This window comes from Arvicanthis niloticus, chromosome 6 (assembly GCF_011762505.2).
Source record: "Arvicanthis niloticus isolate mArvNil1 chromosome 6, mArvNil1.pat.X, whole genome shotgun sequence".
Taxonomy (NCBI): Eukaryota; Metazoa; Chordata; class Mammalia; order Rodentia; family Muridae; genus Arvicanthis; species Arvicanthis niloticus.
Window position 1 is genome coordinate 24,620,003 of NC_047663.1, and position 11,754 is coordinate 24,631,756.

Sequence of the window (11,754 nt, forward strand, 5' to 3'; positions counted from 1 at the left end):
TATCTGCCTCCAACCTCTACCATGGCAGTGTAAAATTCGTAAAGGCAAGAATAATGCTCTATTTTATCTCCTCATGTAATCTGGAAAGAATCAGGCCAAAAGTAGGTTTTCAACAGGAATCCGAATGAATGTTTCAACAGAGGGTAAGAGGCTAGGAAACTAGGGAGAGGTTGAGGTAGTAAAGGGGACAACTAATATTAACAAATTAAAACATGCCCATCTTGATTATACTATAAGCAAACATAAACTATACTATATTTAAACTTTATGAAACATTATACATCTTTAAGAAGCAACAATCGTTCACTGATAGCTGGGGGATAAGTTTGAGAATAATTACCGCCTTGTCTCATGGGGAAAAAAAAGAGAATAATTAATAATAAGCTACTGAGTGGTTGTCTGCCCGGCTGTGTGAATGTCCCTAATACAAAGTATTGTTAATTCTCATAACAAGAGAATGTTATGGTACCAAGCACACGTAATCATCTGTACCACTCCACTTAATTGCTCCATAGACAAATGAAACCATTCTGAGCTTGCTCTTGCCCCATGTCTGTCTGTTCTTTGGGAACCCTTTATAGAAGAATTTATTTTTACTTATGTATTCGTTTGTTTTGAGAAAGGATCCCATAGGTAGCTCAGGTGACGTCGAAATCGCGGCAATCCTGCTTCAGGCCCCAAAATGCCGGGATTATCGGCGAGTACCACTACGCCCGCAGCAAGAATTAGTTTTGAATTCCTGTCATCCAGAGAAGGGTTTGGCAACAGAGCTCAAAAGAAGGTGTTAAGCAAATCAAAAAAGACATAAGGCAATGTGTCTATATCGCCAATTACTTTCGAGGCGTTGGGAAAAGACCCAAAATCGCTCGCGCCTCCATAACTCTAAATGCAGTTTACAGTCAGGGCTGACCCAGAGGCGCAGGGCTTCTACGTCATATATCTGCGACCAGGGGAGGGAGGCCGGCTTGAGGAGGTCCGGTCACATGGCTGAGTGGGCGGGGCCTCCAGTTCATATCCCAGTGTCCCTTGTACTAACTTCCTTTCCGACTCTTTCCGGACAGTCAAGATGTCGAAGCGAGGTGAGCATTTTGGGCTTGGGGGATCCGCTGGCATCCGCCGCGCAGGACGGACGGCCCGTTCCCTGGCGACGGCCCCCGGTGGCGATGATAGTTTGCAGTCCCCGGGCCGGAGAGGGAGAAGATGGGGCACTGCAGAGGCCCAGGGAGAGCATCGACATTGGAGGGCGGCAGAGTTGCGGTTGAGCTGGTAGGAGCGGAGCATGGCCCGGAGCGGAGACCGTGGGGTCGGCCTGCTTTGGACCAGCTTGGGCGGTCTCTGCGGTCCCCGCCTTGCCGGATAGATAACGTTTGTAGAAGTGGGGACGTAGTGGGAGTCGGCCAGGTTCTGTGATGGTGGTCGGGGAAAGGCTAGTCTCTGTAAAGCTGTGCAGTGGGTTATAGTTTGGAACTGTGGTTCCCCCTTACCCTGTGTGTTTTCCTCCCCGCAGGACGTGGTGGGTCCTCCGGAGCGAAATTCCGGATTTCCCTGGGGCTTCCGGTAGGAGCTGTGATCAACTGTGCTGACAACACAGGTGAGGCCTGTGGCAGCGTCCTGCGACGATCCCCTTTTAAAAGCACTCAGTGGGCCTTTTGCTGGTGACCCACTGAGCCGTCAAGAAGGGGCAGAGTGAAAACACCACTTTTGGGTGAAGTGGCAACGTGTTGTGTTGTTTAACTTCAATCGGTGGTGTGACAAGACTGCTCGCAAGCCTGATGAGTGCATGGGGGTGGGGGCTTGGGTGGCGTTTACGAAAACACTTGTTTTTGCTTATTTGTTTGTTTCTGCTTTGAGACGGAGTTGGTATGTAACAATCAGGCTCGCCCTGCATTGGCAATACTTCTATCTCTTGCAAAATTAATTTTTGTTATTTTCTATAGGAGCCAAAAACTTGTATATCATCTCTGTGAAGGGAATCAAGGGGCGGCTGAACAGACTTCCTGCTGCTGGTGTGGGCGACATGGTGATGGCTACAGTTAAGAAAGGCAAACCAGAACTAAGAAAGAAGGGTGAGTAGGGAGAAGATTGAAGTTCTCCAGGTATTAGAAGATGGGATGTTAATTCTGTGGCTGTCCAGGCCCCTAAATAACACATTTGAGAGGCTGTGAGGTGGCCACCTCTGCGCCTGCTGTCTGAGACAGGCTTGACTTGGGTCTCAGGGTTGGGCTTAGTCTTTTCAGATGTCCTGCTCTTTAGTCTGCCACTCAGTAAAAGACTACTAGAAAAGCTCTCCAGTTGTCTGTATCCCTAGCTATCAGTCAGCTGGCAGTGATAAGTGGGTATATTTGTGTGGGTTATTGTCTGAACAACTGAAAACAAGCACGTCATATCACCAGAGGCATGTTTCCCCTTGTGGTGGACGCCACTGGGAGCAGACTATTGGCTAATTAACTACTCTGCTGTGTGTTCCCATCAGATAGATGAATTAAAAAGTACAGACCTCAGAACCTCTCCCTTGAGGGGTCTGGCTGTGGAACTCTTTCATGGAGGGATCTCACTGTAGGCTTGGCTGGCCTTGAACTTAGACCTACCCACCTCAGCTTCCCAAGTGCTGGGTTCTGTCAGGCACTGTTCTTTTCCAGAGATGGGGTTGTGTGTCATAGCAACGCTTTCCTTTCACAAGTGCCAGTGTGCTCTCAGCATTTAGTTGGAAATCTTTCACTGTTCCCCTTTAACACCACTTGAGGGAATGGCTGTACTGTGGCTAAACTGACCCTAATGTAACCTAATGACCCTAATGTGGTTAGACAGGGATGGATCTGCCAGGGCGTGTCCTCTTCTCAGAACACTTCCAGGGCCTGGTTGGTGGCTCAGGAAACTGTCAGAGAAGAGCAGAGCATGGCCCCCTTACCTTGTGGTGTGATAACAGCTCCATGTACTGTTGTCTCCAGTGGTGGGGATATCCTTAGTGTCAAGTAACAGGCTTGGTTGGTGTTAGTTTTTTTCTTGTATGTGGCTTTAAAGGTAGTCTGTAGTCTGGTTCTCAACTACCTTTAAACAGGTAGTTTAAACAGGCTAGGTGGTACCAGACTTAACTCCAGATGTTCTGGAGATTGTAAGGCAGGGAGTTGGTAAGTTCAAGGCTTGCCTGAGTAAGTAGATGTTACACCATTTGGCCTAGTGTGCAAGGCCTTGCTCAGCCCCTAAAACAGAAGTTCTTGTGGATACTAGTGAGACCCCAGCTTCCATCTCTTAGACTTTCATGTTATGTGTCCTGTCTGACTTCAGTAAGGCCCAAAGTGATCTAGTCTTGAGTTTTTTCCTGTATAAATGGGCCATTATCATGTGGTGACTCTAAGCAGCTAGTAGATGTTGAAATCATTTTAAGTGGTTGTACAGTTTTCTAAATAGTCCCTGTAGTGATGGCTGTTTAGTTGTTTTGATCCATTAAAACAAAATGTACTGGGTAGTTCCTTAATGATGCATACTTTTTAAATGCAAGTGTCACTTTTTTCAGAGGTGATTTAATATTGGACAACTTGGGCAAAGTCAAAGCTTAGAACTTTATAGGTGGAGCTGCCTCGTCAGTAGGCACAGTGACAATGCTGTGTACGTAGAGTGATTCATGGCAGACAATGGTAGTGGCTTGACTTTGAGTGTTTGATGGCAAACAAGGTGCTATATGTAGAATCTGACACTTGGAAATGCAATTTTATTCATTGTAGTTAACATTTGTAGATTATGTGTAATTTGTAGGGCAAGCCCTGTCAATTGGGCAGTAGATATGTGGGTAGGTGTGACAAGCAAATAAATGGTGCCTACATTATATTTTTAAATTATTCTTGGAAAGGAACATATTTCTACCTTTGTACAAAAACAACCAATTAAGGGGAGTTGGATGTTTGCACTAATTGTTATCCTTGCCAGTGATGATGGAAACCTCGTGGTGGGTGAACATTGTGTGGAGAGGTTTTCTGCTTAGTTAATAACTGCTGTCCTTTTCTTTTTTGTCCTTAGTACATCCAGCAGTGGTAATTCGACAACGAAAGTCATACAGAAGAAAAGACGGGGTGTTTCTGTATTTTGAAGATAATGCAGGGGTCATAGTAAACAATAAAGGCGAGATGAAAGGTACGAGGTTTAAGCCATTACTGTATGTCTCAGCTGGGAGACTAGGAGCACAGTCAAGGACCCTGTCTGACCTGTCTTCTCTCCTTGCAGGTTCTGCTATCACAGGTCCAGTTGCAAAGGAGTGTGCAGACTTGTGGCCCAGGATTGCATCCAATGCAGGCAGCATTGCATGATTCTCCAGTGTATTTGTAAAATATATTCATTAAAAAGTCTTTGCTCTGAGAACTGGTCTTCTTGACACCTTTACCAATTTCAGCTTTGCAGAAGGAAACTTAAATTTCAGCTCTGGGCATGACCTTGCAAAACTTCACCTTCCAGATTAAGTAAGGATGATCTTCAGGGGCTGTTGATAAAGATCATTCATTAGCTGTTCTCAAAAGGACATAAGGTTTCAGTGTCTCGGTGCCCATGTGGTGACTATAACTCCAACTAAAAAAAAAATCAAGGCCCTCTTTCAGGTCCCTCCTGGGCCCAGGCACATGGTATGCAGACAAGCATGCAAGCAAAAACTTGTCTGTACAATAATTTGTGTTTTGGATTCCTAAGATGAATTGAGTGGTGTGTTCATCCTCATAATAAAAATGGCTATGTGAGCGTGCTTCACTGAGAACAGCCTTGGGAATAAATGAGCTGGAGTGTGGATACTTAGGTCTGGTCGCCTAGCTAGAGATCACCTTCCATGCATGTGTTTGACTCAGTCACATAACACACTGTAGCTATCTTCAGACATACCACAAGAGTGGGTCAGATCCCATCACAGATGGCTGTGAGCTAACGGGCTTTGTACTTTAGTTTTCAAGACAGGGTTTCTCTAACAGCCCTGGCTGTCCTGGAAATCTTTAGATGAGGCTGGTTTCTGACTCCTGTGCTGGGATAGAAGACATGAACTAAAAGTCCTTAGCTGTGCTCCTGCAAGCCAGCATTCAGTGCATGTTTGAGGACCTACTGGACAAAGTAGCCAAGTGAAAGTGCTGAGTAAAGAATTGGTTCCAGGTGCGGCACAATGCCTATAATAGCAACAGTGGGAGCTATCAGAAACTTGGGGGCTAGCCTGAACTACCTAAGATGGTTTCCTAAGTGGTATTAGAGGAATCGGGGATTTTGGAAGAGTTGAATTCTGGTTTTCGGTTCTGCAACAAGACTTGGTCAATTAAGGGTAGAGAAGGGGGCTATCTGAACTAGATCAAGCTGATTTCAAATTGTAGTTGAGGGTGGCATTCAAGGCCATCATTTTTCAAATACCAAGATAACAAGTGAGCCCCACCATACCTGGTTTACAGAGACCCTTCTAAACCTTAGCTACCTAGCTGAACTTAGGATTCTAAGAAGATTCTCTGAATTGGGTCAAGTCTAGATATTCACTTTTTTGGGGAAAGTCAGCCAAGAAATTTAATAAAGCCTGAGCGTAAAGGCTGGAGATGTTGGACTGCACTGTTTTGCAGAGGAACTGTTCCATCACCAGTTTTTGTTGGTTTGGTTTGACTTTGTGTAGCCCTGGCTGTCTTGGAACTACAGACATCCACCTGGCTCTTGTGGGCCGCTGCCACTACCACTGGGTCGGTTACCACACAGCTCTCACTCGGGCACACCTGCACTCACATATACAATATGAAATGTTAAGACGTGTGTGTGTGTGTGTGTGTGTGTGTGTGTGTGTGTGTGTGTGTGTGTGTGTGTAAGCAAAAGACCGAGGATGTAGTAGTACAGTTTGATATAAAGTGCTTTCCTACTTTGTACGTGCATAAAGCCTTCCTTGGGTTAAATCTCACCCAGCATCACGATACAATGGGTGTGGTGGGGACCCTGAAATAACAATGGGGTTTATGTCTCAGGGAGGTAATTGACAGACGTAACAATGCTCAGTGAAGTCCCCATTTAAGGCTCTCTACCTCAGAAAGCCCTCGGACTCAGAGGCTGCAGTGGTAAGGATGGCTCGTTGTTATGACAGTCCTCTGCGACTCGAAAAAGCTTTTGTTTTGGATGGGGTGGCTGTGAGCACAATGGCCCAGGCCTACAGCATCTCGAGGCCCAAGCTGTGGTCAGCCATTCCGCCTTATAATCCTCAACTGGACCACCATACTCGTCGGTACTTCCGGAGCCACGTAGTTCCGCCCATTTTGCGGAAAACTGATCAGGTATGTGTGGGAGCATCCCGGAGCACCTGCAACTTCAGGCAGTCAGCTCCCGGGGTTTGGCCCTGGTGGCCCAGGACTTTGAGGTTTTGCACCCCTCTAATTCTGGGCCTTGTGCTGCAGTGCTCTGGGTACCGCTGAGGCTCGGACCCTGCGGCTATTTTGGTGAATTAGTGAGAGGAGTAGCAGGGTGAATGAAGAGTGGTGGTGCCGAGCTCAAGTCATCTCTACCCAGAACCCCACCCATTTCCAGTCTCATTTCTTGTTTCCACAAGGGAAGGTTAGGGTACAAAGCCTGTCTCTCCAGGCAAATAGGTTTCTTTGTCTTTGTGAAGTCACAGGGGTCGCTTAGCTGTGACCTCACTGCGGATCTTCAAAACCAGCAGAGACTACCAATGAGCTTTGTGAACCAAAGGGGATTGTCTTGACCTGGCGCGTAAGACAAGGGGGTTGCCTTGTCCTTTGCAGTCACAGTCACAGGGTTAAGGCTGGCTTGCACCTGTGGGCCCAAGGGAAGCGACTGCCCGGTCTCTGCAGACGTTCTTCTTCAGCAGTACGGACTTGCACAGGATCTTAGTTCTCAGGCTGTGCATAGACACACATAATCTGTCTCCTTGTCACTTTGATAACAGGAGGCAGAGATGTGTATGTCAAAGAATGTCAATATTTTTGTTGTTTTGTTTTGGAGCCACAGTCTGGCTGTGTCCTCAGAGTTTGTTTGTTTGTTTTGTTTTTCCGAGACAGGGTTTCTCTGTGTAGCCCTGGCTGTCCTGGAACTCACTCTGTAGAGCAGGCTGGCCTGGAACTCAGAAATCCACCTGCCTCTGCTCCCAAGTACTGGGATTAAAGGCTACCACTGCCTGGCTGTCCTCAGGGTTTAGTCTCTAACACAAAGCAATCCTTTTTCCTCTGCTTCCTGAACGTCGAGATTAGTGGTTTATGACACCTACCTTGAATTTTATTTATTTGTCTGTCTTTTTTCTTCCTTTCTTTCTCTCTCTCTCTCTCTCTCTCTCTCTCTCTCTCTCTCTCTCTCTCTCACTTTGGTTTTATGAGACAGGGTTTCTCTGTGCACCCCTGGTATTCCTGAACTCACTCTGTAGATCAAACTGGCCTAGAACTCAGAAATCTGCCTGCCTCTCCCTCTGAGTGCTGGAATTAAAGCCCTGGGGCACCAGCACCTGACTTTTTTTGGTTTTTTAAATCATCAAAATCACCATCCATGTTGCATATTGTTATTTGAATACAGATGTGAGAACAAGATATTTGAGCTGGGTGAGGTGGTATAAGCACTTGAGAGAGGTGAGGGAAGGCAGAGGAGACTGAAGTTCAAGGTCACTCTCAACTAAACAGTTTTAAGCCTTCCTTTGAGCTACATGAGCCCCTCATCATGAGAAAAATAACCGACAATGTATAACAAAACAACAAAATATGTGTATTTAACCTTTACTGTGGCAGGCCTTTTATCTAAAGTAAGTCACTTATAAAGTAAGTTATGGAAACCTCATGGCAGCTTCCCAGTTGGTGACTAGTGAGGAAAACTGAGGACAGAGGAGCTATGTAACTGGCCTATGATCACACAGCTTGCTAATGGCAGTACTGGAGTTAGGTTTCAGACTTCGTAGCAACAGAGCCCTTACCTTCCTGTCCCCATCATTAGTGTAACCTGTCTTTCCGTTACTCCACTGGACATCAGAACTGACGATCTTTTCTTTCCTTCGTTTTCAGGATCATGGTGGTACTGGAAGGGACGGCTGGATGGTGGATTATTTCCACATTTTTGGTCAAGGACAAAGATATCTTAATAGGAGAAACTGGGCAGGAGCAGGCAAGTGCCACCTCACTGTGGGGCTGCAGAGAGGTGTGGTTGGGGGAAAAGGGGTCAAGGACTGCATTCTGCCATAGGTGACCAATAGCAGTTAGCGTACTTACTCCTCACGTCTGAGCACTTCCTGTGTGTCTTGTACTACTCAGCCTCATTTTCAGTTCATCTGCTAGGCATGATTTTAAACTGATTTGCTGGGGCTTTACCTCTGTCCACTCTGAAGCCTGGTGTGTGTGTGTGTGTGTGTGTGTGTGTGTAGTGTCCTTCTCTACAGATACTCTGGCTCCCTGACCAGGCTTAGTTTAGCAGCCATGGAAAAGGAAGGTTGACTTTTCCTGGTGGGGACGATCTTCCTTCCATCCAACTCCACCGCCTTTTGGACACACGATTACCATGAAGCCCTTTGCACCAAGTAATCACATTATCTATTCTCTCCAGATAGGATAGCGACAAGGGTAAATCCTTACATGCCCTGGGAGTCAAGTCCAGATCCAGTACAGATGACTTGTGGTTCTCTTGTAGATTCACATGGGGTAGGGTTTGATTTCTAGGACATCTCTGTCTCCTGAACCTTGCTGCCCTTGGTTTCTTTCAAGGGGTTCAGGGTCCTGCTGTAGTGATGGGAGATGCACTGACTCACTGGGTTTAAATGGAGAAGGTAAGAGGACAGTGCCAGTAGACTCAGCCTCTCTCCTCTCCCCAAAGGGCATTCCCTCCAGCAGGTCAGTGGTCATGACTACTACAATGCCAATCCGAAGGCCATCACCACGGGCTTAAATGGTCGATTTGGCTACCGCCGGAACACTCCAGCCCTCCGCCAGCACACATCAGTGTTCGGAGAAGTCACGCCATTTCCCATTTTCTGAAGACACTGCGTCCCAGGCCTTGGCCTGAATCTTCAAGACAGATGTTTCGATGGACTGTCAATGATATTCTATATTTTTAAACATTGCATTTGTGTCTCCCGGTGTGGTCATTCTTTCCTGAGGTGGGAGGAGGGAACAAGTTGGTTTCTCTGCATCTCTGGGGGGGAGAAGATCAAGGAAGCTTCTGTTTCCAGAATTTTGCCAATGAGCTCCCTTGTTAGCTGGCACTCAACAAAGTCAGCTCTCAACATAGCGCTTCACCAAGCATCAGTAGGCTTCTAGGCTAGGTCAGAAGCTGGTCACTGTTGACATCAAGAACAGGGAACTGTAAAACCCAAATGAAAAGGACCTCACCAATCCGTGGAGAACTGCAGACGCACCCCAAATCACTCACGAGAAACACAACTTGATGCAAATTGCAAGAGGTTTACTGGCTAGCCAGGGCTGTCTTTCCTTCAAGCCCGCGCAGGGGCAGCGGAATTCAGCAGCAGAACAAAAGAAGTTTACAGCTTTTAAGGGGGCATCTACAAACCAGGTGGGGGTGGAGTTAGGGAAGAGGGAAGGCTGAGAGTGGAGTTAGGGAAGGGGGAAGGAGGGAGAACAGGTCACTAGGTCATGGATACATTTGATCTCAAATTCCTAAGATGCATGGTGTGTCACTTTATAATTGGCTATTTCGAAGTAGTTTCACACTATATATCATGAGCTCCAGTTCAAGGGGGTCAGGCTTATCTCAAACTTTTAGCATCCTGGCACCAACTGTCTCAGGGCTGTTAGTTCAAAGCCCGGCCAAGCTAATCTCGGGCCCATAGCATCCTGACACCATGAATCTTAAGATTTGTTTAGTTAGGGCCATCTGTTCAAATGGTCAGCTAATTTCCTGGGACTGAGGCAACACAGTGTTTGACTTACAGGTTTTTATGTCTTTGCTTTAAAAGTAGGGTTCAGGGGATCAACTTATGATTTTTCTATCTTTCATTCCCCAATTTTTTTTCTTTTATGTAAGTTTCTAATCTTAGAATCTTAATTCGTAGTATCACTAGATTCATCTGCAAGCCCCGGTGACGTATAGACTGATATTGTTGTCTGAGTATCAATATTTGTACTGTGTTCACCCTTTCTCTGAGAAAAGCTACAGATTGATCTAGGAAGCAGGGTCCTAGAGGGAGTAATAGGAGGAGAACAAGGAGGGGCCCCATCTGGGAGGATACCAGTGGGGATTGGCAATGTCAGCTTTTAAATCCTTAGCAATCATCATTTTCTTAGCCCAAACCACTTTCTGGAGCAAGAGGGCAATAAAACATTTGTTAGGCTCAAGTTGCTAATTTTTTCTCAGGCAGGGTAGCTGATAAGGTCCTTTTAACTCAGGCTGACATTAGTTCTCAGGAAGAAGGAAGTCTTGGCTCCCAGCATCTCTTTTTTAAACAATTTTAAGGAGACTGGTCTGAGAAAGCAGACATTTGTAAATCTCATTGATACATGAGCGGGCATTAACCAGAGGGGGGAAGATTGACCTGATCCTCCCATTATCATTAGAAATAGTGTCTTTTGGGGGAGGAGAGGGTTAAATGTCTCATGGGCTTCATAGGATATTGAGGGTCCTAGTCAGCAGCTTTGAGACACAAGAAATTAACACCAACCTCTATGCAATCAGGTTTGCTTCACGGGGGACTCAGATGTGGACAATTTGGGTCCTCCCCCTGCAGTACTTCGTCACACACCCCTTGCAGGTACCCACGCTGTGTTTATGTCATGTGAACCAGCGTGCATAGATCTGAGTTCTATGCAGTTCTTAAAGGAGATAGGTCAACGAAAGTCTCAGCCAAGTCTCTATCAGCCAGATCAAGTCTATAATAATATACTTGTAGAGGTTTAGATGCCAAGGAGTCAATTTGTTGTTTTACAAGGCCAGTGAGTCTGTTACAGGCCCAAGGGCTGAAAGTCAAAAGGAGAAGGAGACGACTACAGAGCCCAGGATGGAAGGGAGAAGGCTGGTAAGCCAAGGAGAGGCGGAGAACCAGTTTTTTAAGCCACCCTCCCACTCATTCTCACTATTTCTTTTGTCATTTTGATCTCTCTCTGATCTTAGCTATATTATCTCTAACTACCCCAGTATGGTCAGTATAAAAACAGCAATCCTCCTTGAGGACAGAACATAGTCCCTTGCTGAAGGAAGGCCAGATCTAGCCCTCTGTGTGTGTGTGTGGGGGGGGGGAACCACTTCAGACAGCAAAACAAAGCATTTTTTCAGATTAGTGATGTCAATCTCTAGCTGCTCGATGTCCTTGTCAATGGCCCCTCGAAGTTCTGAGTGGTAGAAGTCCTGAAGCTGGCATCAGAATTAGAACTTCCAACAGCAGATATCACGGGTGGCCTTATTTTATCTGGAAAGGAAAAAGAAGGGAATTCTCAGGGAGATCTCTCTTCCCTGGATGTCAATTGTTATTTATCTTATCTATAGTTAGGTCTGGCTTTGTGGAAGTATCTATTTGTTTCACTAATTTTTCTGGCAGCCATCTATAGTTGTGCTTCTTTGGTATCAAACAGACATATCAATCCTCAGTCCCATATGAGAACTGGGTCTGAGTCATTCCATTTAAAGGTAAGAAGGTCCTTCCACATAACTGTTACATAGTTTTTATTGGTCTCGGGGTGCCAAAGGCATTCAGCAGCAGATTTGCCATGTGCAACCAGATTTGGAAAATTGAGAACACACAAGGCATGATAAAGAATATCCCTAGGGAACCCCTTCAGGGTGTATAACTACTCCTCTTTTGGTTTTTCAAAAGTTGATGTTTCAGTG

At 46.0% G+C, this 11,754-nt stretch overlaps 2 protein-coding genes and 1 non-coding gene across 3 annotated transcripts; all 3 read left to right on the top strand.

Moving 5' to 3' along the window:
• The first annotated feature begins 960 nt into the window (after window positions 1-960).
• On the top strand, window positions 961-4,340 carry Rpl23 (ribosomal protein L23). The gene is made up of 5 exons (XM_034504548.2): window positions 961-1,079; window positions 1,508-1,591; window positions 1,938-2,066; window positions 4,015-4,128; window positions 4,219-4,340. The coding sequence occupies exons 1-5, from the start codon at window positions 1,067-1,069 to the stop codon at window positions 4,299-4,301; spliced, it is 423 nt and encodes a 140-aa protein (XP_034360439.1). The 5' UTR covers window positions 961-1,066; the 3' UTR covers window positions 4,302-4,340.
• Window positions 1,622-1,757, top strand: LOC117712154 (small nucleolar RNA SNORA21). Its single transcript, XR_004607223.1, has one exon. It is a non-coding gene; the product is annotated as a small nucleolar RNA SNORA21 (small nucleolar RNA).
• A 144-nt stretch (window positions 4,341-4,484) lies between the features above and the next one.
• Window positions 4,485-9,017, top strand: Spmap1 (sperm microtubule associated protein 1). Its single transcript, XM_034504234.2, has 3 exons — window positions 4,485-6,263; window positions 7,989-8,088; window positions 8,791-9,017. The coding sequence occupies exons 1-3, from the start codon at window positions 6,057-6,059 to the stop codon at window positions 8,949-8,951; spliced, it is 468 nt and encodes a 155-aa protein (XP_034360125.1). The 5' UTR covers window positions 4,485-6,056; the 3' UTR covers window positions 8,952-9,017.
• Window positions 9,018-11,754: the final 2,737 nt, after the last annotated feature.